The sequence below is a fragment of the Emydura macquarii genome, unplaced genomic scaffold (genome assembly GCF_026122565.2).
Source record: "Emydura macquarii macquarii isolate MOO-44397 ecotype Brisbane River unplaced genomic scaffold, CSIRO-AGI_Emac_v2 contig_1477, whole genome shotgun sequence".
Lineage (NCBI taxonomy): Eukaryota > Metazoa > Chordata > Testudines > Chelidae > Emydura > Emydura macquarii.
The window spans coordinates 1319403-1343674 of NW_027131614.1; the positions used below are offsets into that span (position 1 = coordinate 1319403).

Genomic DNA, 24272 nt, shown 5'->3' on the forward strand with positions numbered 1-24272 from the left:
GCTAGCTGAGGTGTCCCACTCGGACACTGCCGGGCGGCTCTGACCACATCCTTCCTGACGGCACAGGAATCATGGTTCCGTTCCCGTATGGCCGGCCATTGTTGCAGACGGACCGCTTCCGGTCTGACGCGGTCATTGCGGTTCCCCATCCCCTTCTCCCCCCCTAGGCGCTCAGTCAGGTGGGTGGGGGAGGGGCGCGTCATGGCGGCAGCGGCGGCGATTATCTCGCGGCCTTTACGCCGAGGCGCCGGCTGGCCCTGGGCTGCAAAGCGGCTCCTGTCCCAGTCCGGATGTGGAAGCGTCAGACGCGGCTGCAGGCGGCCGGCGCAGGTGGGGGGCAGCGTGCGGCGAGGGGCAGGTGGGAGAGGGAGCGAGCGAGCGAACCCCGCACGGGGGACGCCCTGAGGGGACCCCTTCCCTCCCCAGGCGCTTCTCGGCCTGACCCCGCCCGCTGCTCTGCTGTGGTAGGCGCCCGGTCCCCTGCCCCGGACCGTCCGTGCCCCGGGCTCTTTTTCCTGCCATCGAAGCCTCTTTCAACCCATCCTTTCCGGTCCACATCTCCTGCAGGCCCTGCCTTTAGCTCCTTCCTTCTTTCCGGGTGTGAAGTTAAACCTGCTGCCGTCCGCAGGACGGGCACACTCGGGCCTCGCACGCTCTCCCATCTCCCTGCCGGCGTGGAAGGGCTGGGTAGAGCTGCCATTCATCCCTCTCTAGTCACTCTTACAGAAAATGCAGGGCAGGCCAAGACCTGGTTAGCGACCGGGCTGAAGAGAACCACGAACTTGCCTCAGGTATCTCTTTTCCCAAACACAGCTAACTAGTGCACTGCAGCAGGTCACACCTTAAAATAGCATCAGCCCAACGCACAGCAGGTGCCTAAAGCAATGCCCTTTCTAGAGCAGTCAGACTCCTTCCATCCATGCAGACAGGTCAAAACATGTTATCCTCTGTTTGTCTCATCTGAACTGTAGTTCCCACACTGGGTTCTGGTCCCCTAGGGGTGGGCAATGACTGTCTTCTTGATGCCCTCATTTTGCCTGGATCCGCCTCAAGCCCTGAGACACACGTTTGGGAATGTTACATAGCAGAGCCTCATAACCCTATGTATGACATTGCAACAAACATAGTCACTGTAACTGTAAGGTTCAGCGTGCCATGAGCATTCCAAAAACCTCTTATATGACATACTTTGCATTAAACAGTGCACAATTATGCTATAAGGGTGTCCATGGGAGTGCAGTGTGTCACACTTTTGTTTTGTAATTCTTTCTTCATGTTAATAGTAATAGGTTAATGTTCCAAAGCTTAATAATGAATCAATTCCCAAAGCCCAATTTCCTGTTTGCACAGTAAAAAATGAAACCTTGAATTTGCAGCCTTAGAACTGTTCCCGTTATAGTGTAACTTCTGAGAACCTCTTGTAAACACAAAGATTGGAATACAATTGCTGTTGCAGAGAGTTGCATGGCAGTTTTGTCAAATCTTATAGTAGATTGTAAACTTACTTTATTTTCCTTTTCAGGTGTCTGGAAAATCAACTCTTTTCAGAAGAGGGCTTGCGCTCTCAGCAGTGTCTTGCTTGGGTTATGAAGTTTACAACTTTATTTCTCACTCTGCTGTAGTTCATGCTAGCATCAAAGGTAAAGCTCTACAAATTCAGATGTCCTGAGGTAATTCAGATGCAGACTTGGCATTTCTTTACATTACCAAAACTTTGTGAGAAGCGTTTTGTGTAAGGCTTTCCAATATCTCCACTGTAGGCTATTTTTAAAATATCTTTTCAACTATGGGCTACCTTTGAACTAAATAAACAGTGCAGTTTTTGTTCAAAATGGCTCACTTCTCAGAAATATCTCTAGGCATTAAGCCAAAACTTTGTTCTGGATATAAGATAAGTTTGGATACAGATGCTGTTCCTTTGAAGAGTCTTTGTTCGGAGGTGAGGTTGAATTTGGGATTCAGAATAGAGTTATTACTCCTTGATTCAGCTGCAGAATTAGAATTTTAGTTTTTGTTGGTACTAGTGGAATGCCACATCATAGCTTATGTTAACAGCACTGGGCTCATGATTTCAGCTAGAAATGAAGAGAAATGTCTTGATCTGAAATTTAAGTGCCAGAACCTTTGGAAATATAGTAAAACATCAGAGATTCAGTCTAAAGCCTCATTTTTAGTAGTCTTTATACATTTTTCTGATCAAAATTATATCAGTACAATGCTAGCTCTCTAAATGCTTCCCAGGCTGCTGAATTTCCTAGAAGTTTTATACATCTTTTTCCCAAGCAAGCGCCAAATGAGGATTGTTGCAGAAGAAATAAGCAGTGTGCTAACTGCAGTAGAAACAGTGATCTTCCCTCTTCATGCTTCTTTGTCTTCTCCCAGATTCTGAGGTGAGCCTTTTGCCTAAGGGCCAGGGTCCTTTAGTCAGTGTTTCTCAACCTTTTTGATATCAGGGACTGGCTTGCTGCCTTACTAAACTGTGTCAGGGAGAGCTCAGGAATCAGCACTGGTCCACGGGTTAGTTGTTGAGAAACACTGCTATAGTGGATTCCGATCTTCAGAGCTTCAGTTTCCAAGAGGTTTTAAAAATATTGGGCATATCTTTATTTTTGCCTCCATTTAAGCTGTATTTACTTTGGGCTTCACTATTTTAATAATTACAGAGCACTGGTTTGAAAAAAGTGGCTGTACAAACTTTTGTCACTTGATGCCATTTTTAAAGGGTATTATAGCTTTGAGCACATTGTAAAAGAGCGTACTGACAATTTAATGTTACCCCAGACTACCCATGGACAATGAAATGAATATTGTCAAAAATAATCTTTTGCCCAAGAAAGGTAGCATTTGCAGTACTTTAATAGCTCATGGTCTCTAGCTCTTCTACTAAGGGAAAGGCAAGTTCTGAGATACTGACAGTACTTTGAAAGAGGTAAAGAGCACAGTTAACTTGGTCACAATTCCTAAGTGCAGTTTTAGTTTGACAAGTCTGCTACATCTGATTCGTGTTCTTGTCTGGAAATCTGTCACTTTTAACAGTCAACATTAAGGAGCCAAAATGTTGTATTTATATCACATGGATAGCAACTTTATTCTCCACCTCCCTACAAATCAGGAACAGTGAATTGTCATCTGAATATTAATATGCAATAATAGAAATAGACTAGGAGCTATTATTTGATAGCTGTAATTGCTTTTTTGCTATCAGTGTATTATAATAGCATCTAGCACTTTAAGGCCAGCTCCTTTGATTTTTCTGTTTTAGAAACTAATTCATGATTGAAAAATACACAAGTATACATTATTAATACAAAATAAATATTGCCGTGTTAGTAAAATAAAAATGCATTTTAAGTCAGGGCTCGACAAACCCTGGGCACCAGGTTGCCATGGCGCCTAGAAATTTGTCTGGTGCCTAGTATTTCTCCAGGGGGGAACGGCTGCCGTGCTCCAGCCAGGGCGCCCCGCCGCTGGGCCCATGTTGTGGGAGAGGGGCTGCTGTGCTCCAGCCAAGGCGCCCTGCCACTGGGCCCACATTGTGGGACGGGGGTGGGGGAAGGGGCGGGGCCGGGAGGGGAGAGCAGCTGCTGCGCTTCAGCCACGGCACCCCACCACTGAGCCCACGTTGTCTGGCTCCTTAATTTTTGGGCTGGCTCCTAGCTCCAAAACAAATTTGTCGAGCCCTGTTTTAAGTAAATATTCTTTGTACAATACTTTTTGTTACTGCTGTAGAGTCGGACTTCTTCCAATAGAAAGGAAACTAATTTAATGCAAACTATTCATAGAAATGTGCTGATATCCCTATCAAAAGTCAGTAGTCATTTGCTATATTAGCTTTTGCCTTCCTTTATTATTAAAAAGTACAAACCATTAATATTTACCTATGGCAAAGAATGAAACAGAAAAAATGTTCTTTTTAAACATCTAATAAAGGCAGTGCAAAAAATGGGAGAATTAATATAAGCCATGAAGCTTTTGACACTGTCCCTTAGTTTAAATGAATACTTTTAGTTTTACCCATCATGTGTTGCCAAGGAATGATATGGGAGAAGATGCTCCCAACTAAGCACCACACAATTTAGTTTATAGCTAGGGCTGGGGTCTGACAGACTGTTGAAAGCCTTTCTCTCTCCCAAAAAAAAAAAAAAAAAAAAAAAAATTGAAAAGGGAAAATTCAAAACTATTCAAAGAGATGAACACCAAAATTGGAAGCACTAAAATGAGTATTAAAGGAGTCACATAATGGGACACTCGTATAAAAAATTGAAAATATGGAAATGGACATTTAAGTACTAGTCCAGAACATAGTCAATTAGCCTTTGAAAAGCCAAAAAAATTAATTTCATAAAGCACATGTATAAATTAAGGTAAAAATAGGAAAGTGCCACAGTGAATGCTTTAAGAGCAGCACTCAAGCAGTAAATAATAAGCTTTGGGATAAATCTGAGAAATTAATAATGGATCCATATTAAGATACTTAATATTTTTATCAACTGCTATGCCCATCTGAATCCCAGGTACCTATAACAGAAATAAAAGCATGTAACTAAGAAACCTACCTACATTTTTTATGAAGAGAAATTGGAGCTGGGGGAAGGGGAGAAACAAACTGTTGATACTTGTACAAGTCTCCAAATGTATATAACATCTTCATGTAAGGAAAGCCCTGCAACTTTGTAGTTTTACACCACAATTTTGAGAGTTCTAGACCCAAATGACCCTTTACTTATGAAAGTGTACATAATTGGAAAAAAAAAATCTCCACAGTTCAATTTAGGTACAGGCTGACTGTCTTTCAAACCAAATCAAGATTCAGTGAATGCTTGACTCTTATAGATTACTCCATGGAAAAGGATTATAAAACTTCCATGAACACTTCAGTTTTAAGGATTGAGAAAGTAATTGGGACTAATCCGGCAAACATAAGTGCTTAACTTTATTTGCGTATTTTCATCAACTTCAATAGACTATTCATATCTTAGTTACACATCTATGTAAGTGCCTTTGGTAGAATCAGGACCTAAATTTGTATATTTGGATTGGAAAAGGCTTTATCGCAAGAAAGAATTTATTAGAATAATAAGCATAATTGAAAAGCTAATAAGAAACTGGGAAGGCTTATGACAGATTGGAGTTTCATTCTTGCAACAGTTTTAAAAACTCAACAATGGTCATTCTTTTAAAAAAAATTGATTAAATCAAAATATAACAAACCTATGGCAAAAATAGAATAATCAGATGGAATGCCTTGTTTTTAATTAAGAGGAGGAACTTAAACTACCCACATTCCTTCATGCTTTATATTTATGATCATGGTAGAACCCTTCAGCCACATTTGATAGATCAATTTGTGGAATACAGCTATGTTTTATTCTCATAATTAGGGTGTGAGGTGAATGAGTTTTATCCCACCATTTCCGTTATCAGAAATTTAAACTTTGGAAGGTTATGATACAGAATTAATATGGGGGAAATCAAAATGTTAAACTTACTATTTGAGATGGCAACACCATTGATGAGAAAACACAAAATTGTCACCTTTCAAGATATTTAGTAAATATTAAACTCCTTAATATTATGAGAGAAATTGAATTCAGTAACTCTGGTGGCCAGAATAAAGAGAGAATCCTAGAGAATAGTACAACTTTTAACTTTTCAGGTAGAAAATGTGGAGGTATATTAATTTTTTATATATTTCTTTTTTGCTTAAATCCAACCTATGAAACTTCCTTTCTTCCTGTTTCAAAAGCACTAACTTAATGTGTTTGCTTTGTGGGAATGATAAACAATAAAGAATGACCAGAACAAGACCTATATCTTCATATATAAGAGCTAAATATTTATTATTATATAGCATAGGGGGACTTGCTGTTATTGGGACTGCAGGCTATGCTAGATCTATTTCAGAAGCTACAAGGTAAAGCTGGAAGAGCTCTGTGGAAAAAAAATATGTAGTATTAAAAATAAAAATTTATGACTCAAGTTTCAAAAACCAGGTGCTTGTGCAACTTCTATGGGCTTCATTCAGCAAAACTTTGATAAAGTGGCAAGCTGGACTGAAAAGCCCAACTTTTGGTTCATTTAATAAAATTAGCTCCAATTTCATTCTCTGTGACCTCAGGCATGTTACAATAGTACTTTGATTAGCTAAACTGTGGAGCCCTTACTTCTGAGTGCCAGAACCCACAATATTTTAAAAAGCATTATCTCACTGATGTATCTAATTACCTTTGAATTATTTACATGTGCTGCTGATTTTATACAAAGTAATGATTTAAGACTGAAAAGACAAGTCCTCCTACAATAAAGCCTGCAACAAATTATGAAGAAAATACATTAAAGGATCAGTCTGATACTAAGTGACCTTTACTGCATTCACCCAGCTTGCCTTGCTGTATTTCAGTCCCTGGCCTCCCACACGCTCCGTGTTCTGATCACGTAGGGTACATCTGTACTGCCAACTCAGACTTGCAATGCTTGAGCTAAGGAGCTTTTTAATTGTGGTGTAGATGTTCAGGCCCCAGGATCCCAAAGCTCTAGCTCCAGTCCAAGCCAAAGGTCTGCACTGCAATTAAAGAGGCCCTTAGCCTGAGCCCTGTAAGCTCAAGTCAGCTGATCCAGGCCAGCCATGGGGTTTTAAGTGCACTGTAGACAAGTCTTTATTTAACACCAAAAACCAAACCCAACACTTTCTGTTCTCCCATTGTGAGGTAATCAGACTAACATTCTAAAATCCCTTACACTTCTAACTCTGTCTGTTGCTAAGGTCTATTTTTAGTTTCATAGAGTAATACTTTTTTAATATTGTTTCTGTTCCCAGAAGTTGTTCATTGAAAATAAAGAAAGCTGGTACAATTCTGTGTTACATGGCTGCTAAAAGTTAGTATATGGGTAGCCAATTTGAAATTGGAAACACTATATTTGTTAGGAAATAGTTGTTTGACCCCGTCTTTAGGAACAGTGGTCTGTGATGCTGATTTTTTTTGTGTTTCAGGATACTTTGTTTAGCTAACAGCCAGTTGGGTTGTTATACTTTTAAATATGTTGTTGTTTATCTAGTAGCCTATCATATTTATTAAACTTTTTTTCTTCTCTTTCCACCATCCCCATCCCATTTGAAGTTGAGGAAATTCTAGAGCAAGCAGATTACCTATATGGGAGTGGAGAAACCCAAAAGCTCTATCAATTGCTGATACAGCACAAAACCAGGTATTTAACTGTACTGAAGATCCCTACGTTATTGTGACTTAAAACTTATGGTGGAGTCCTTTATCAGGAGGTGATAACAGTGAGCACCCAGCTTACATCTTTCTGCAGTAAGAGAGAAAATCTTCTGAATTTTTTTCCCTTTCAATATAGAAGTAAGGAAGTGGTTCATGTAGGGCTTGATTTGGGCAGCAGAGGCTTAATGCTCTGATAGCTTTTTCATTGGTACAGGATCCCGGAAAACGATGTTCTTATAGGGTGGGTGGGCACTCCCCCTGCTATGTATTAGAATGTTGAATACAGACCCTAATATGCAAGTATCCTAGTAGAGATGTGGACAGGAAACAGTAGTACTGCTTCATCCTAAGCCCCCTAGCAACTAAATTGTGTGTCTGTAGGCTTGGGGAGTACCTATATTATAGTGCTGACCATGTGTTTGCTACTATACAAAACACACAAACAGGTTTTAAATAACCTGCTGGCCATAGGCGAATAGAAATTTTGCCAGCATGAGTGGACTGAGTCTGTTCTGGGAGCTACTGACTCCTTTGCTGGAGGGGAGGGAAAAGAAGAGAACAGAGTGGTTTAAGTGTCCCAGCATTATGCTTATAAAATAAACAGCAGGATCTTATTCAGGTGTCTTAGCCACCTGACCTGTGGACTAACATGAGCAAATGAGGCTGTTAACTATATTTCATCTTTGTAGAACTGTGTGAGTGAGAGTGAGAGTGTAAGTGTGCAGGCAATTGCTTTTTGAAATCTTTCACAATAAACGTGGTATGTTGCCTTGTCCCCCTGAATAAAACCCTGCTGTTTATTTTATAAGCATAACACCAGCTCCTGTAACAAATACAGGGAACAGAACAGCCTTCGAACTTCTTGCTCTTTTTCAGTAAGAGAGGAGGTGGCAGAAAGCAGAGTGGTAGGATCATCTGTTCTTTTGTGGAAGGGGTGGGGAGAAGTAGAAAGGCTGGGACTTGAGAGGTGGTGGAATGGAGCGAAGAGCAGGGTGGCCCATAGAGAGAAAAGGAGCTATGCAAAGAAAAGGGGTGGGTGAAAAGGAGAAGATTTTACTAATGGGGGAAAAAGGAACACTTAGAATTCATTAATGGAGGCAAGAGAAGTGGGAGAAGACAACCAGCATTTATGTATTATTACCCAAAAGAGCCACACTAGTGTGAATTTATTGTTTCATTTACTGTCATACTATATATTCATATTCAGTTTATATATATTATTCTCACAGCAAAATGACTGACCAAGTATTATTATTTTATCAGCTACAGTTGGTTAATAACATAGTAAAAGCATCCTAATTAACTTAGACTGGTTAATAATTAAATCACACAATGTTTTAACATCATGTGTTGAAAAGAGCTGCAGGAGACACATTAATGAGCCACTTGCAGTTAGGGAGCCTCAGTCTGAATATCACTGATGTAAAGTCACCGCTTTTACAGAACAACACAACAAGCCAAAGTAGTGAGTGATACTAAGTTTGGAATGCTTCCTGGAACAGGTTTGGGATGTATGACAGGTAGGAGATGAGGGGACTATTCTAGGAATTTGAAGCAGCATGAAAGAAGGCACAAAGGCTATACAGTAGGTAAAGGAGAAAGAGAAAAGCTTGAGATGAAGTGCAGGGTGACAGTATAGAGTAGAAAGGGATGATGGGTGGGCATAAAGAAAGATATAGGCAGAGTGGAATTATGGCACCTTTGAAAGTGTAGCATCTAATTGTAAATCTGATACAAAGAACGGGAAGCTAGAGTAGGTACTAGAGTAGGTGGGGTAACATGGTCAGAAGAGAGGATAATCTTGACAGCTAAATTTTGGATGGACTGAGTTAGGAAAAGGGAAAACCAGCAAGGAGCGGTTACGTTAGTTTTTAAAGATAATTTCACAGATTGTATATTTATTTGTTTAGTTAAACCATTAAGTATATACTACTGCACTTGAAGTGCATATACTGAATCCGAATAGTTATAAGAAGGGTAAATACTGCTCTTCCGATGTGAGCAGGTTTTAAAGTTGTATGTGCAGAAAATGTGGTCATATAAGTACCAGGCCTTAAGAATAAACTTGAAAAAAAAAGTCCAAATTTAATTTTCACTATTGTTTCTAGTCGATTTCACTTGTGCAGTGCTGCAGTGTGTTTGGTCCTAACACTGTAGAAAACGGTTTGACACAAACACAATCTTTCCACTGAAAGTTTTAATTAAACACTAAAATATTTTTATTTTGAACTTTTGCAAGTGCTTATATTACAAAAGCTATAGGATATGGTTAATATATAATACTGCATTCACTAGTAATTAACATGTTCATGAAACCAACAGAATATTGGCAAATGTATAATTTTGGGTCAGAGCTAAATGTTGCTTTCTTTATTTTCCTTCCTGTCTCTTTAGTTTAATGGTGCTATTTTGTGAATTTGCATTCGTTTCAAGAAAATAAGCTCTTTCCCATGGAGCTAATATGATCAAAAGATTGTTGCCAAAGTTTCTTCAGCAAATCCGCTGTGATTGACATCTTGTAGTTGTTGGATTCAGCCTTTTGTTGTATGTGATGTAGAATTACACACAGTACAATATTACCTTAATGCTAAGCTGAGCTGTGTAGTGAGTGACTGATTTAAGACCTGCACTTGCTTTGTAGACAATATAAGTCTTAATGAGTAACATTTCTGTTATGTTTATAACTAGTGAGGATGCGGAGATACTATGGCGTCTAGCGCGGGCCTCACGAGATCTAGCCCAACTTAGTAGCACCTCTGCAGAGGAGAAAAAGCAACTGATTTATGAAGCTCTTGAATATGCAAAGAAAGCACTGGAAAAAAATGAGTCAAGCTTTGCAGTGCACAAGGTGAACCACTCAAAGTAATTTAATTGAAATGTTGCCATCCACTGTCCTCTTACATCTAGCTTTATAGCTATGAGGTTATCTGGAAAACTTGTATGCTGCCTTCTTCAACACACAGTTCGTTAGTTTTTTAGTTGAGCTCCAGGAGAATTTGATGACAGCTTTCTAAGAGGACCAGTGCTTGGATTAAATCAAATTCTCAGATGCAGAAAATGACTGTTAGCTATGTTTACAGGACCACAGAGGTCTGATTGGTCAGAGTTCTTGGTGCCTGAACTGTTCTCCCTTTATCAGTCTAGAAAGTGCATCACAGACCCAGTCTGTTGCCTCTGCACCACGATAGCGGCTCTGCTGCAAATTCCTAGGGTTCCTGGGTCTGTCATCCTTTTCTTCTCTTGCTCCTCTTCTCTCGTCAATAGCATCAGACCCAGACCTTTGCAGAGGGGTAACTAACAGGATCGTTGCTGCTGCCAACACAGATTAGTGATAGTGAGGCTCGGGCTCCTCCCATCCCTGTGATCAGTTCTGAGGAGGGAAGGTTCCTCACACCATTTAAAGATGTCCATTACAATTACAGTTCTCGTAAGCAAACAATAGTGCTAATCATAACACTTGAATAAATACTTGCTTTTAAAATTTGAGTAATATTGATCTGTTCACTTGGTGGTAATTGTGTATTTCTTTTTAATTAGAGCCACTAAATATTCTTTTAATGGCCTTTTTTTTTGTTTGTTTGTTTTTTAGTGGTATGCAATCTGCCTCAGTGATATTGGGGATTATAAAGGAATCAAGACTAAAATCGCAAATGCATATATTATCAAAGAACACTTCCAGGTATTGTAAATAAGCATTTTCTAGTAGGATGATAGTCAATGTATTTCATTTTAGAACAATGGCTTTCACCCATTGGGTGACAGCCCCCAGAAGGGTGGGTTGCCAGCTGTTTTCTGGGGTGGAAAATTGCAATTCTGTGTGTTAGTTACCTGATATGACTGGGAGAGCTGAGAAAATATTCTCAGCGACTTGCAGACTGATCCTCGGGCACCAGAAGTGTCAATGTAGGTTAAAAAATTAGGTAATGGGGGCAAAATCAGCTCAGCAATTGACACTTAATTCTTTTGCTTGTGTCCCCTCATTAACTTTCTCAGGGGCTTCATATGCACATGGAATAAGAGGTGAAAAAATATAGGTCTGCAGTAAATCACATCAGAGCCTTTGGCACAGAGACTGTTTTCAGTTAATTAATTAAAGGTTAGCTCCTACTTGCTTGTTGCACTTGGGGTGAAGAGAAGAGATAAGGTGGTAAGAAGCCTCCTTCCATGCCAGCCTGTACACAAGGCTACAGGCTAAGATCATGCCTTGAATTCAGATAGTTATAAAACCTCCACGTCCAAAGTTGTGTGGCTTGCCAGCTAGGATGTATCCTGCTCCCTCAAATCAGTTAGTATGTATGGAGTGCAGCACTGCTTTCTTAAAGTTGTAGCAAGACCGTACTGTGCATCTTCCAGGAGCACCCAGCTGTGTCTGTCACGTTCTGGGAGGCAATGCAGACCAGACAGGGATTGTGTCACTGTCTGCCCTGTATCTCTGGGTGCCTGAGATGCCCTGCTGCTGTGGATAGTGACTTGGATGCCAGCAGCTGGGAGACAAGCTGGGAGAAGAATATCTTTGTGTAGCAATGGGCATTATGTTCTTCAGTTGCTTTCCATCAAGATAAAAAAAATCTCTGAATGGAAGGACTGAGTGCCGTTGAACCCTATATGAGCTTCTAAAACTAGTACAGTATATAAAGACTTGAGCTTTGCTACTGAGAGGTGAGTATGTAATCTTAGATTGGTCTTTGGCTGCTGAATGTCATCATAGCTCTTTCAGTGCAGACTGTAGCTACTGAAGAACAAATATTAGAAAATACATCACAATAAAGACCTGTTGAGTCTTTGCATGATTTTACTTTTTATCAGAAGCTTTATCGAAACCTGAATATACTGATATGAAAAAAGCCTGCTGGATTTTTAGACATAAAGGTAAGGAGCTCAAACTAGATTTTGAATACTAAATACTGTACCTCCTTATGTTGTTTGCAGTTGACACAGATGAAATAGCAGGAGAAAACTACGGGTGCATTTTTTTGGTTTTCTTAAGCCAGATCTGGTGAAACAACCTTTTACATTGTGTCTTTTTCTTGCTAGAAGGCCATTGAACTGAATCCTAAAGATGCTACCTCAATTCACCTTATGGGCATTTGGTAAGACTGATAATTTCTTCAAACCAGAGTTATCTTGTGACCGAAAAAAAAAAAAAAAAAAAAAAAAAGCCATCTAGCACCTTTAGTTTTAGGTTGAATATAAAATGTTTGAGCAATGTTAAATGATTTGTAGAAATGTTTAGAGCAGCTAAATGGCTTGAAATCCACCCATGAAAATCTTTTGAAAAAGTGTTCTGAGTTATTTTAAAGACTCTGGACATCCAAGTTTTCATATAACTCAAAAGATGAAATTAACTGTTCAGTGACCTTGTTTCACTTTTAGTTCACTGGAATACAGAAAAATAATTTGTAGATTTCAGTTTATTTTCACAGCAGGCACCAGAAATTGTGGGTACTATTTATGAAATGTACCTGAGTGTCTGCCTTAGTTGTTGGGAGAGTCAAACCTATAATGCCTTTTCCATTGAGTTCATTAGAGCCAGAATTTCCCCGATAAAATTTAAATGTATGCTATGACTTAAGGCACTTGCAAAGATTGATGTGAGGGCAGATAAGAAGGCTGATATTCTTAAACAAAAAAATTACACTTTCACCCTATCAAAATATGCTGTTACATTTTTAAAACTCTCTGAATTTTTATTTATTTTAGCATTAATGTTAGTCTCTGAAAACTTAGATAAAATGAGAATCAATTTGATTGCTGTGGCCCATCACTGATGAATGGGAGGTAAAGTCTGGGAATTTAACAATTTACAAATGCCACATGTTGCGCAGAAGCAAGTTGGGCGGACACCTGGCACCTTTTCTCTGTCGGTGAGTGCCTACTTAAAGGCATCAGTCAGAGGAAAGTATGAGAGGAACTGTGAAGGGAGAGACAGGCAGTTTGAGAAAACACAGAAGACCGAAAAAAGTCCATTCTCCCAGAAATATCACAGCTAGCTGACCTGGATAGCCACCTGGGGGGCTCCCTTTTCCCCCTTCCCATTGTCTCATTGCTTTTTCTGAAATGTCCTCACATGTTGTTGAAACTTTGTGGCTGCATGTTTTGAGTCCAGATGCAGCACTTCCTCCTTCTTAATCCATATCTCTGTCAGCTCTATACAAGAAATCTTTAGAATGCCAAGATACATCTACACTGAAAAAAGCCACCAGCGGCAGAGAGTCTCATAGTCTGGATCAGCTGACTTAGGCTGGTGCTAGTGAGCTAAAAATAGCTGTATAGCTGTTACTGCTGGAGTGGGAATCTGGGCTCTGAGACCCACCCATGTTACAGGTTTTCAGAGCCCACGCTCCAGCTCGAGCAGGAACATCTACACTGCTATTTTCAGTCCCACAGCATGAGCCCCGCAAGCCTGAGTCAGTTGATTTGGGCTGTGAGAGTCGCTGCCATGTTTTGGGGTTTCTTTTTTCTTTTTCTTTTTTGCTGTGTAGAGGTAACCACAGAAAACAGGAAATGAAGAGGATAAAAAAGGGATTTGCAGAAATTGCCAAGCCCACCAACTGCTCCTTGCCATGGTTATTTCTGGTCTCCTTTGGGAACCTAGCAAACTCCAGCCTTCCACCATACATTTTTATGATCTTTCCCTGCTTGCCTTTCTAAAGTTTCAGCCTGCCTGCACCACTAGTTCCAAAGTAGCGTGACTTCTGGGAAGAGTTCAAGAATTCAAACTGGAAACAGGATGCAGAGACACGGGCTACTAGGAAAGTTCCGTGGAATGGAAAACCTGCCTTATGAGAGGAGACTTAAAGAGTTTGGCTTGTTTAGCCTAACTAAAAGAAGGTTGAGGGGAGATACGATTGCTCTCTATAAATACATCAGAGGGATAAATACCAGGGAGAGAGAGAGGAGTTATTTAAGTTACGCGCCAATGTGGACACGAGCAAATGGATCAACTGGCCGTCAAAAAGTTTAGGCTTGAAATTAGACAAAGGTTTCTAACCATTAGAGGAGTGAAGTTCTGAAATAGACTTCCCAGGGGAGTTGTGGGGGCAAAAAATCTAAATGGCTTCAAGATTTAGCTTGATAAGTTTATGGAGGCAATAGTATGATGGGACAGCCTACAAATATCTAGCAGCAAATATCTCCAACGACTGGTGATGGGACGCTAGATGGGGAGAGCTCTGAGTTACTACAGATAATTCTTTCCCAGGTGTGTGGCTGGTGAGTCTTGCCCACGGGTCTGTCTCATTGCCATATTTGGGGTTGAGAAGGAATTTTCCCCCGGGCCAGATTGACAGACCTTGGGGGTTTTGACCTTCCTCTGCAGCATGTGGCACGGGTCACTTGCAGGTTTAAACTAGTGTAAATGGTGGATTCTCTGTAACTTGAAGTCTTTAAACCATGATTTGAGGACTTCAGCAACAGCCAGAGGTTATGGATCTATTACAGGAGTGGGTGGGTGGGGTTCTGTGGCCTGCAGTGTGCAGGAGGTCAAACTAAATGATCATGATGGTCCCTTCTGACCTTAGAGTCTGTGAGTCTAACTTGTTTATGTAGTAGTGGAGGCAACAACTGTTGCCACATTCACCCTCAGGGAGCCTAAAGGACAGCTCTGAGGCAGCCTCTTGTCGTAATAGCTACGAAGCTTCCAGAAGAGAGAGTTCAGACAAATAGAATTCTGAAATAGAGTTCAGACAAATAAAGTGGTAGGGAATACCCAACTCAAGCCCAAGCCAGTTGACCCAGGAAAATGGTAGGAAAAAGTTGAGAAGGGGGAATTGTATGTCACTACCTTTTTGTTTCATCCTGCACTGGCATTGCTAATGTTTGCCAATAGCATTCTGCCAAAGCTTTGCTACTGTACCCTAGTAGGGTGTCTACTTTTCAACACTAAAATAAGTGACTAAAATAAGTTTAACTTTTCTAGACCTCTTCCACACCTGTTCCCACCCCCTGTCCCCAGAAATCAGGCTGCAGGTACCATTGCTTCACATATGAGGAATTTCAAACATTGTTTTCTTAGCAAATCAGGGCTAATAAGCATGAATTCAAATGTGTTTCTGGAATACGGTGTTAGAGGTTATCAATATTACATATGCTGCACTTTACATGTTTAAAACTCCTTACAAATATTAATCCTTACTGCATTCCTGTGGCAAGTAATGACTATTTCCATTCTACAAATGGGGAAACTGAGGCAGGGAAAAAGACTTATCCAAGTGGCAGAGTCAGGAGTAAAACTCAGTTTCACTCTCAGGCCTGTGTTCAGGCCTGTAGAACATGCAGCCTCTCAAGAGTACCATTGTTTTTTTTGGTTTTTTAATTTAATAATCAAGAGGAACAATTTAATGTTGAGGTCAGGCTGTCCAATTACTCAGTTTTACGTGGTTATTGTAAACATTTTAGAAGATACAAACACATATAGTATATGGTAAAATCACTGCAGTACAAGCCATAAGGCTGGATCTGTATGGAGTGATAGCTTTAACGTCTTGATTTTGATCAGTAAAATCAAGCTATAGGCTATATTGTAACCTTTGTGCTAGAAGCTGGATTTTTATCTTTATTTTGCAATAGCAATTAGCAGCATGGGGGTGCTAAACTTTAGCAGAACAGTTATGTTTTTTCTTCTGCAACAATTGTTTCCATTTATTTTGTTAATTTAAATATCTTATTGTTATTGTAACAACTCATTCCAAGCCCAAGTAATACGATTGCAGTTATTCACATAATTGTGGGTTCTTGTCAGAAAGTTTGTCATCCTGCCACTTAGAGGTTCTCTCCACCTCCTCAAAAGTATGAATCCAAAGTAAAGGAGAAATGTAAAATATATAAAACCTTTTTGTTTTTGCTGCAGGTGTTACTCATTTGCTGAAATGCCCTGGTACCAAAGCAAAATAGCTGCAATGCTATTTGAAACACCACCAAGCTCCACCTATGAAGAGGTACTATATGCAAATACTTGTTTCCCATAGGCTTTTCTTAGCAACAGTAAGAAGCCACTAATATGTACTAATAAGAACTGTATTATGCTGAACAATACAGACACAGTCATATACAAAATTGTACTGATGGATGAAATACAGATTTGGGATTGATGAAGTTGACTTGTTAGAAATATGCAAGATTCCATATAAAAACAACTAGCGTTAATTCCTTCTCAAGTCAGGCCTTGCCTAGAACAGTCACGAATTGACAAATGACATTATTGTCTGGCAAATATACTTTTGGACTATGGGGTTCTGAAAACATGATATTGTATCCATAAGAAATAGATGCAGAGGCTGGGTGAAAGCAACCAATTTGTTTCCTTTATGACATACAGTGAAAAGGAGTTATCTTAGTTCATTAACCCATTGAACCACCTTCTCTCAAATTTGGATGATTTAATGAAAGAGAGACACCCGAGAAGCAGCTGAGAATTTACCCCCAAATCCCCATATAATATGTAAAGTGGTGCAGACTCAGAGCTAGGTTACCATTAAGACAGACCACAAATAGCTGTCTGTCTAGATTCCCATGCAGCTCTCTTCACTGTGATATCTGAGCATCAACATATTATTTGACGCGATATTCAATATTTTTATTTTAATTTCCTTCTATGAAAATAAAATGGTTCCCTCTGATTTTGTCATTTTTCATTGGCGAATATTTCCTCTTCATCCTCATGACTGTTTAACTATTTGAGTTCTTCTCCAGACTGAACTTGAAGTATCTTTGTCCTTCACTGGCATGTGATTTTTATTTTTTTTAAATACATTTTATTATACATATGTTAAGTTGCCCATCTCAATTAGCTCTGGGAGCCAGTATTATTTCCCTCCTTGGTTTTTTTAAATATATGAAGAAACTGAGGTTCACAGAGTTTAAGTGACTTGCCCAAGGTCACTCAGCAGGTCTGTGTCATAATCGTGACTACACCACAGGTTTCCTGACTCCAGGTCTTGTACTAGAGCACGTTGCCTGCACAAAGTGTATGCGACCAGCTGGGATGTAAATCTACCTAACACTTGCCCGAGACATATTAAGTGCCTATGAGGGCCTTGCACTGGAAGTTTCCTACTCCAGTTTCAAAGTGGGGTAGATCAAAGGGCACTAGGGAATTGTTTGTGAATGACAACTGGGTCCACACAGAGAGTTAGTTTGTGGCAGGCTAGTACAAGGTAGATTTACTTGCCAGTTTGCTGTGCACTATGTATTCCTATAGACAAGCCATCAGATACTGCGGATAGTGATGGCAAAAGTGTTTTCAACGTAATCCAGACATGAAGAATCTGTGGCTTGCCTTTTTTTTTCTTCCTACTGAACTATGTAACTTTGGTCAGAGTTAGCATAGAGGCCAAATAACTTATCAAGTCACACTAAATGTGTTTACGTTTTCAGTTGAATACCTGAATTGTGAAAATGCCATCAGGCCTTGCCCTTAAGGAACATATCTAAGTTCCTGCAGCTGTTTTCAAATTTTCTGTTGGAATAGGCAAATTTTTGGCCATAACCTCTATTAAATAATGTCTTTTTACCAAAACAAAAAACAAACACTAGGAAAGTGTCTGTGAGAGATTTGCTCCCTTGCAGAAAGCTAGTTTTTGTTGCTTGGGTTTTGATTGAAAAAGCAAATAAGCTTTTTCAACTGAAAATGAAGCTTATAAAGTGGCCACTAAATCTGACTCCTCAGAAAAGTAAGTCCAAAATGGCAACCAGCATTGCATAGTACTGCTGAATTCTGCAAAACCAGTACTTTAAAAATGAATGCAGTATGAAGTATATTGCAGTGTCTGAACTCCACCCTCACTGATGGATTTCTGCAACATCAGCACAAAGATCATTTTGTGGATGCTTAGTGACTTTTTAAAAACTAGATTGACAGTACTTTTTATTAACAATGAGCAAAAATATTTAGTATGTGATGGCTGTTTATTAAATGAGAGAGTGGTTCAATCGAGCACAGTAATAACTAGTACCAACAAAAGGTGCGGCGAGGTGCTAAGCCGAGGAATAAATGGACATATAGACGGAATTACTCTCAAACCATCAGGGTTGGAGCACAGGAGTGGGATAGTGTGGAGAAGCTCATGTGGCCATTATCAGTGCTGAGCCTGTGTGTGTAAGAAGGACTTCAGTCTTCAACTTGGTACTTTTTAAAAGCATTATTCTGAGTGGTGAATTAAAAACAAATACACAACTAGATATTTCTTCAGTTGTTCTGAGATCAGCCCAATTTCCAGTACTGAAATCAATGAAAGATGTTGCAGGTGGCCATTTAAGTGTCGCATATTTGTATTTTACAATAAAATAGTAACTGTAATAGAGGTAGTTACAGGACAGTTCACACAACCTGATACGTTTGGAAAGGAGTTTTTTACCAGATTACAGCAGGTCTTCCAAAGACCAAGTTTTGCTATTTATATGACGGATCAAGAAAAATATGTAATATAAAAACTAGAAGTACACTGAGCAAAACTGTAATAATTTTCTAAAGAATTCCAAACTCTAGATTGATGTATTTTAAATACATAATTTTGTGGTAGTTATATACGTATTATGAGGCTCTTTGTCTCTGTGTTCTGTTGACAATAAATAACCAACAGTATCTCTTGACTAAAATACACAGCATTCTTGTACCGGGTGCATGTTCTCAGGAATAAACTGACTCTAATGTGGGTTTAAACTCATTCAGCATTGCATTACTAACTTAGACCTTTATCTTTTCCAGGCCCTAAGTTACTTTCATATGGCTGAAGAAGGTAATCTCTGTAGAGTTTTTTTGTACATAGCATGAGTCTCTCACCCATGGTGATTCAAAACAAGCAAGCAGTACCTAGGGGTTAGACATGTAGTAGCATATGTACTGTTGAAAACATTGGCTCAAAGTCCTTTGCTGTACTGCTCAGCTCATTAAACCTAGGTTAAATGACAAGTCCCCCTCCCCTCCCAATGCTGCAGAGCTGTGGTGAATTACGATGTGACGATTTTAACCAATTGCAAAGTTACTCAGTAGGCTTCAGTTTGATTTAAATATTTCTAAAAATGTACTGTATAGTGAAATGTATGCCTACCACTTGTAGCAATGCAATATTTCCAGTTATTTATGGTATTTCCACAGTGGGCAATCTTTTAAAAAAACACGGAGCCAGTACAGACAACTTCTCTTACTCATGACTGTTTTGTGGGGGAAAAATCTGCAAAAAGTCTTGTTTTTCGACCAGTTTTACTTGTGTAGGAAGTGAATTAAGAATTACATTGCTTCTCACCATAAGCAGAATGAAAACTTTTCCTTCCTGGTTTAAGGGGTCAGCTTAAATACAACCAGGAGTAAACATGGTCTCCTGACTAAAGGAAATCTTTAAATTCTCCGCCCCCCTCCCCCCCGAAGTGGAGAAACAGTATCTGGCCCAGAGAGGGGAATGATTTACCTGCTACATCCTGACTAGTAATTACTGAACTGTAGCTAATTATTTAATCTGAGGCTTCTTTGAAAAAGTATTTCCACCACAGCAAGAATTACACTCAGAACACTGACACTACATTTAACTAAAACACCCCTGTCCCTCAAAAGTAAAAAAAACCTGAGACAAATCAGCCAACTTACTTAAACAAATAAACTAAAATAGCCCAAACAGGGTTTTTACCCCAAAAAGAGAGTCAAGCAGAACCACTAGGGACTCCACTGTTGCTATTGATCTTACATAGAAAACATTCAGATACTACAGTGGTGGGTGGGCAGCAGCATAAAACCCTGAAATAGGTTATACATAAAGCATTGAATTAAAAGTCTGTGAGCAAGTTAGAATGAGCAAGAGATTGTGATGGTGGATGCACGATTTAAGGAAAAAAATACCAAGAGCTGGATATAACAATAATTTGGTTGTTTTTAAGTAGTTGAGGGAAGTCATTCCTGTGTTTTGTGTGGTGCCTGTTAGAATGATTAAAATAGAAGATTTATCTTCTGTTTCTTTATTGTTTGACCTGCCAGTTCAGTCAGGTAGCCTGACGTGTATCCCCTCTCCAGGGTCTGTCTACACTGCAGTGTAAATCCAGGTTGGTAGAACTCGAGGTGACAGATTCTGGCTTTGTTAACCTAGTGCTTGAGTGTCTACACACTGATTTATAACCCCAGGTTAGGAATAGTTGAGCCCTAGATCTTAATGTGGGGCTCCAATATCTACACTGCACTATGTGGGCCCAAGTCTAGCCACCCATATCCCAGCCTTCCTAGCTCCCTCCCAAAATGTGGCCACTTTACCCCCATCAGATTACACAGGGTCCAGCACAGCAAGTGAAAACTTCACATTTGTTCCAGCGTCAATGGTTGTCTACTCTTTGAGTCAAAAATATAACTGCATTAAGTATTTTGAAAGTGTTAATGTTTCAGCAAGTCAGTTACATAGTGGTCTGGATTGCATGCCATGCTCGCTACAGTTCTCTTTAAAGTGAGAAAGAATGTCTCAAACCGGCTTTTGGTATAAAATCGGTATAATAAATGAGGTAAAAATACCTTTCCCTCCTCTGTCGCTTTCTATAGCTGATCCAAACTTCTACAGCAAAAACTTGCTGCTTTTGGCAAAGACATATCTGAAGTTGAACAACAAAAAGATGGCTCTTTTATGGCTAACAAAAGCCAGGGATTATCCAGCACATACAGAGGAAGATAAAGAGGTAGGGGAAGAAAATCATGTAAGAACTGCATAATGTAACTATGTGGAAACTAGCATGCATGGCACTTCAGGGTCTGAACATCTGTAAAAACAATTTTAGGCTAAATGTAGTTCTGGAAGTACTTTTGGATCCTATCCAACAAATCATAATGCATTAATAACCACATTTCTCTGAATCTTTGCCTCTCAAACGGTAATCTATTAAAATGAAAAAGCAATTTACTTTTTACATGAGATTTTGTGGTATTAACATTTGTCCAATCTTAACTACGGTTCCTATTATAAATGCCCAAATTTTTTTGTATGTTCAGCTGCTAAAGATAATTCTGACAACAGGATTAGCTCCTCAGGGGTCCATGCAGTGTCTTACTTAGCAAACTCTTCTTTAAAAATACACATACCCTTTCCACTCTTTTCCCCACCTCAAAAAAACCCCACAAAACTACCGAGAACTGTAAAGCTACATTCACTTAACTGTGCAAACAGGATTCATCACAGAACAACCAAGTAGGGCATTTTGAAGAGGGAGCATCTTGCAGAAATCTAATTTACAAGCAAGGAACAAATTTCCTTTTCTAATGGAGTCTCCCCCAGTCTCTGATATAACAAGTCTTGTTTAGCAGTTAGCCTCGTACCTGCAGGGAGTGCTTACTGTAACTAGTTAAGCTTGTCTGTCTCCTGAGTCATGGCACTCAGGACTTGTTGCCTGCACGTCATATCTGAGGAAGCATTGACATCTCAGTAGTGTTTTGAAAGTACGGACTGAATGCCTTGAAATTTTCAGCATTGAAGTTGATTCTTATCCAGCCCTTGAAGTTGCCTTGTTGAAATTAGTGGGTCCTGATTGTTAAGCGATATAGAGACCATGGAGCAAAATATGCACTTTCTCTGTAAAAGGACTGCCATCTACTTGTATAGGGTTAGGAGGACAAAGGAGTACCCCATTAGTTCCAAACAATGGGAAGCTTGAATGGGACGGAGTCAGGTCTGGATCTCAGTTAGAATTTGAATGAATCAGTTTCAAGTGGCTCTAGCAAGATGAGAATTAAACACAACAACGTTGGCTTCATTCTCCTTGTGGGCTGTAGGGTGTGTAACCTCACACAGCTAGACTCGTAAGTTAAAAGAAGTGAACACAATTCCACAATGTGCAACAAATTGCCACATGAGTATGTATATGCTGCAAGCAACTACTCTTATAAGTCGAGCTTCTTATGGCCAGGATTTACTACCGTGGTGAATGAGGGAGTGGCAGGCTACAAGTCCCAGAAACACTGCTGACCTCACAAACTTGCCTTTGTGCTGTTTGTTGTCTGTGAAACATCTTGCTTGGTTATTGTCAGTGATGGGATAAGACAGCACCAGGGGATCTGTTACTATGGCAGTTCCTATAAGTAAGTGCTAGTTGTTTCTCCTATTGGGCATATAACTTGTGAAGAGAGTTAGCTTGTATAGTAAATGAAGCTTTAAATGTTTAGAGAAGATGTACTGCAGATAAGGGACTAAGCTGGGAACCAGCAGAGGTCTAAGTTCCATTCATGGTTGTGCTATGACCATCCTGTATGATATTGGGTAAATCAGCTAACTGCTGTACCCTGGTTTCTACATCTTTAAAATTTAAGGTAACACTTGTCTTGAAGGGGAATTGTGAGGCACTGGGATACCATGGGCATGAGTGCTATACAAAAGCCTGTGGACAATCCTTTTGTTTTGTTCACCATCACCTTTGTTTTTTTTAATTTTAGGTACAAAAAGAAGTTATGGAACTGCTTAATTCTATCCGATAAGAACTAAACTATTAAGAAGAAACTACATTGTGTTGTCATGAAAATGTGCCTAAAGCACAAGACAGAATACCCAGAGATTGTTCCACTGTGGCTGTTGTTAAAATTACAACTTAATTACTGTCACCTTACTACTGTATATCTCTAGTAAAATACAACTAATAGATATCTTATTTATGCTGTAGAAGGAAGTGATTTAATAACTGTTGCTTCTAAAGAAAGCTATATGGAATAGCAACTGTTCTCAAACTGCTCTGCAGACTGACACGTTATTCTCAGAACATAGTGGGGAAATCTCATTTAATTTTTGGTAGCACATAGATGCCCCATTTTGGTAGGTGCTGTATGGACAGAAACAGCTGTTATCTTGGCCCTGATATTGCAAGCTGATCCATGTGGGCATACAGGCCTTTGAAAACCTACAGTATATGAAGTCTAGGAGGGGAATAAATCAGAGATACTCCATTTATATATATTATATAAATACTAATTTTCTCACTGCTCTGTCATATGGTAGCTGACTTGTATGTGGCTCTCTCAGAATGAGGGGAAGGAAGAAACTAATACCTTTACATGCTTCAGTTCAGGGAGGACATTTCAAGGCATGGTGTAGAAGAAAGCATGAAGTGTGAGCCTCTCTGGTGACCTTGTTGCCGGAGAGGAGGAACGGGTGGGAAGAGGCACCGCCACAAGAGCCTGAAGTGGATAAATGAAGAGGACAGAATTGTGAAGGGCTTTGACAATGGTCAAGTGAATAAAAACTGGAGAAGCACTGACCAAACCCTATACATCTCACAGGCAGACCTTAGATCTAAACTATTTGGTAATGTTCCCCACCATGCTCCTCTTCTTTACTGCATCATGCCAGTCCTGTACAAAACCCCTTGTTTTGACAAACTTCTATGCATCATATAGTTAGTTTGAGATGCTGCCTAGTGGGGTTTTAAAAAAAAGCATAATTACTGTAGCATTTGTCTGGGATGTTCTGAACTTAGGACGGTGTGGGAGTTGGTTTTGGTTTTTGAGAATCAGATACTTGAAGCTGTTCGTGCTGGGGAAGAAAAGCATCTTTGCTCTACCTCTACCATTGGGGCAGAGGTGACTTAAAGTGGAGTGGAGATGGGCTTTGAATTACTTATATCTAAGTCGTACCAGTAACTAGCTTCCCCATTGCACCCTATTACACCAAACATAAAGCATCTCAGCCTGATTTTTTTCATTAAAACAGTCACCAATGAAATATTTAACAAGATGACTAGTTAAGGTATCCCCATTAGGCTTTTATTTCTACCCAACCTTCAAGCCACACAGGAGTGTCCACTCTTAAGGCCTGCAGAGCGTTTTATAAGGCCTGTGGCTTGCTTCAACACAATATACTAATGCCAATTCATTATCATTTTGTTGTCTTGCTTACATCATTTTTTTTTCACAAGTGTCTAAATAGACAATATTTTACATAGGTTATTTCTCTCTGAATAACAGAAAATGTGGCAATGGGAGACGTGTTCAGTGACTTCTGTTTCCATTTTCACTAAAAAGTTTAGTGGTGATGGGACATGTAACATAGTGAATGCCACTGAAAATGAGGTAGGATCAGAGCCTAAGACCTGGTCTACACTAGA

General features: G+C 39.7%; 1 protein-coding gene across 1 annotated transcript; it reads left to right on the plus strand.

Moving 5' to 3' along the window:
- The first annotated feature begins 191 nt into the window (after positions 1-191).
- RMDN1 (regulator of microtubule dynamics 1) lies at positions 192-23714 on the plus strand. Its single transcript, XM_067553521.1, has 10 exons — positions 192-330; positions 1523-1640; positions 7119-7206; positions 9909-10068; positions 10810-10899; positions 12255-12310; positions 16069-16156; positions 18925-18955; positions 20734-20867; positions 22612-23714. Exons 1-10 carry the CDS (start codon positions 202-204, stop codon positions 22651-22653), a joined length of 936 nt encoding a protein of 311 aa, XP_067409622.1. The 5' UTR covers positions 192-201; the 3' UTR covers positions 22654-23714.
- Positions 23715-24272: the final 558 nt, after the last annotated feature.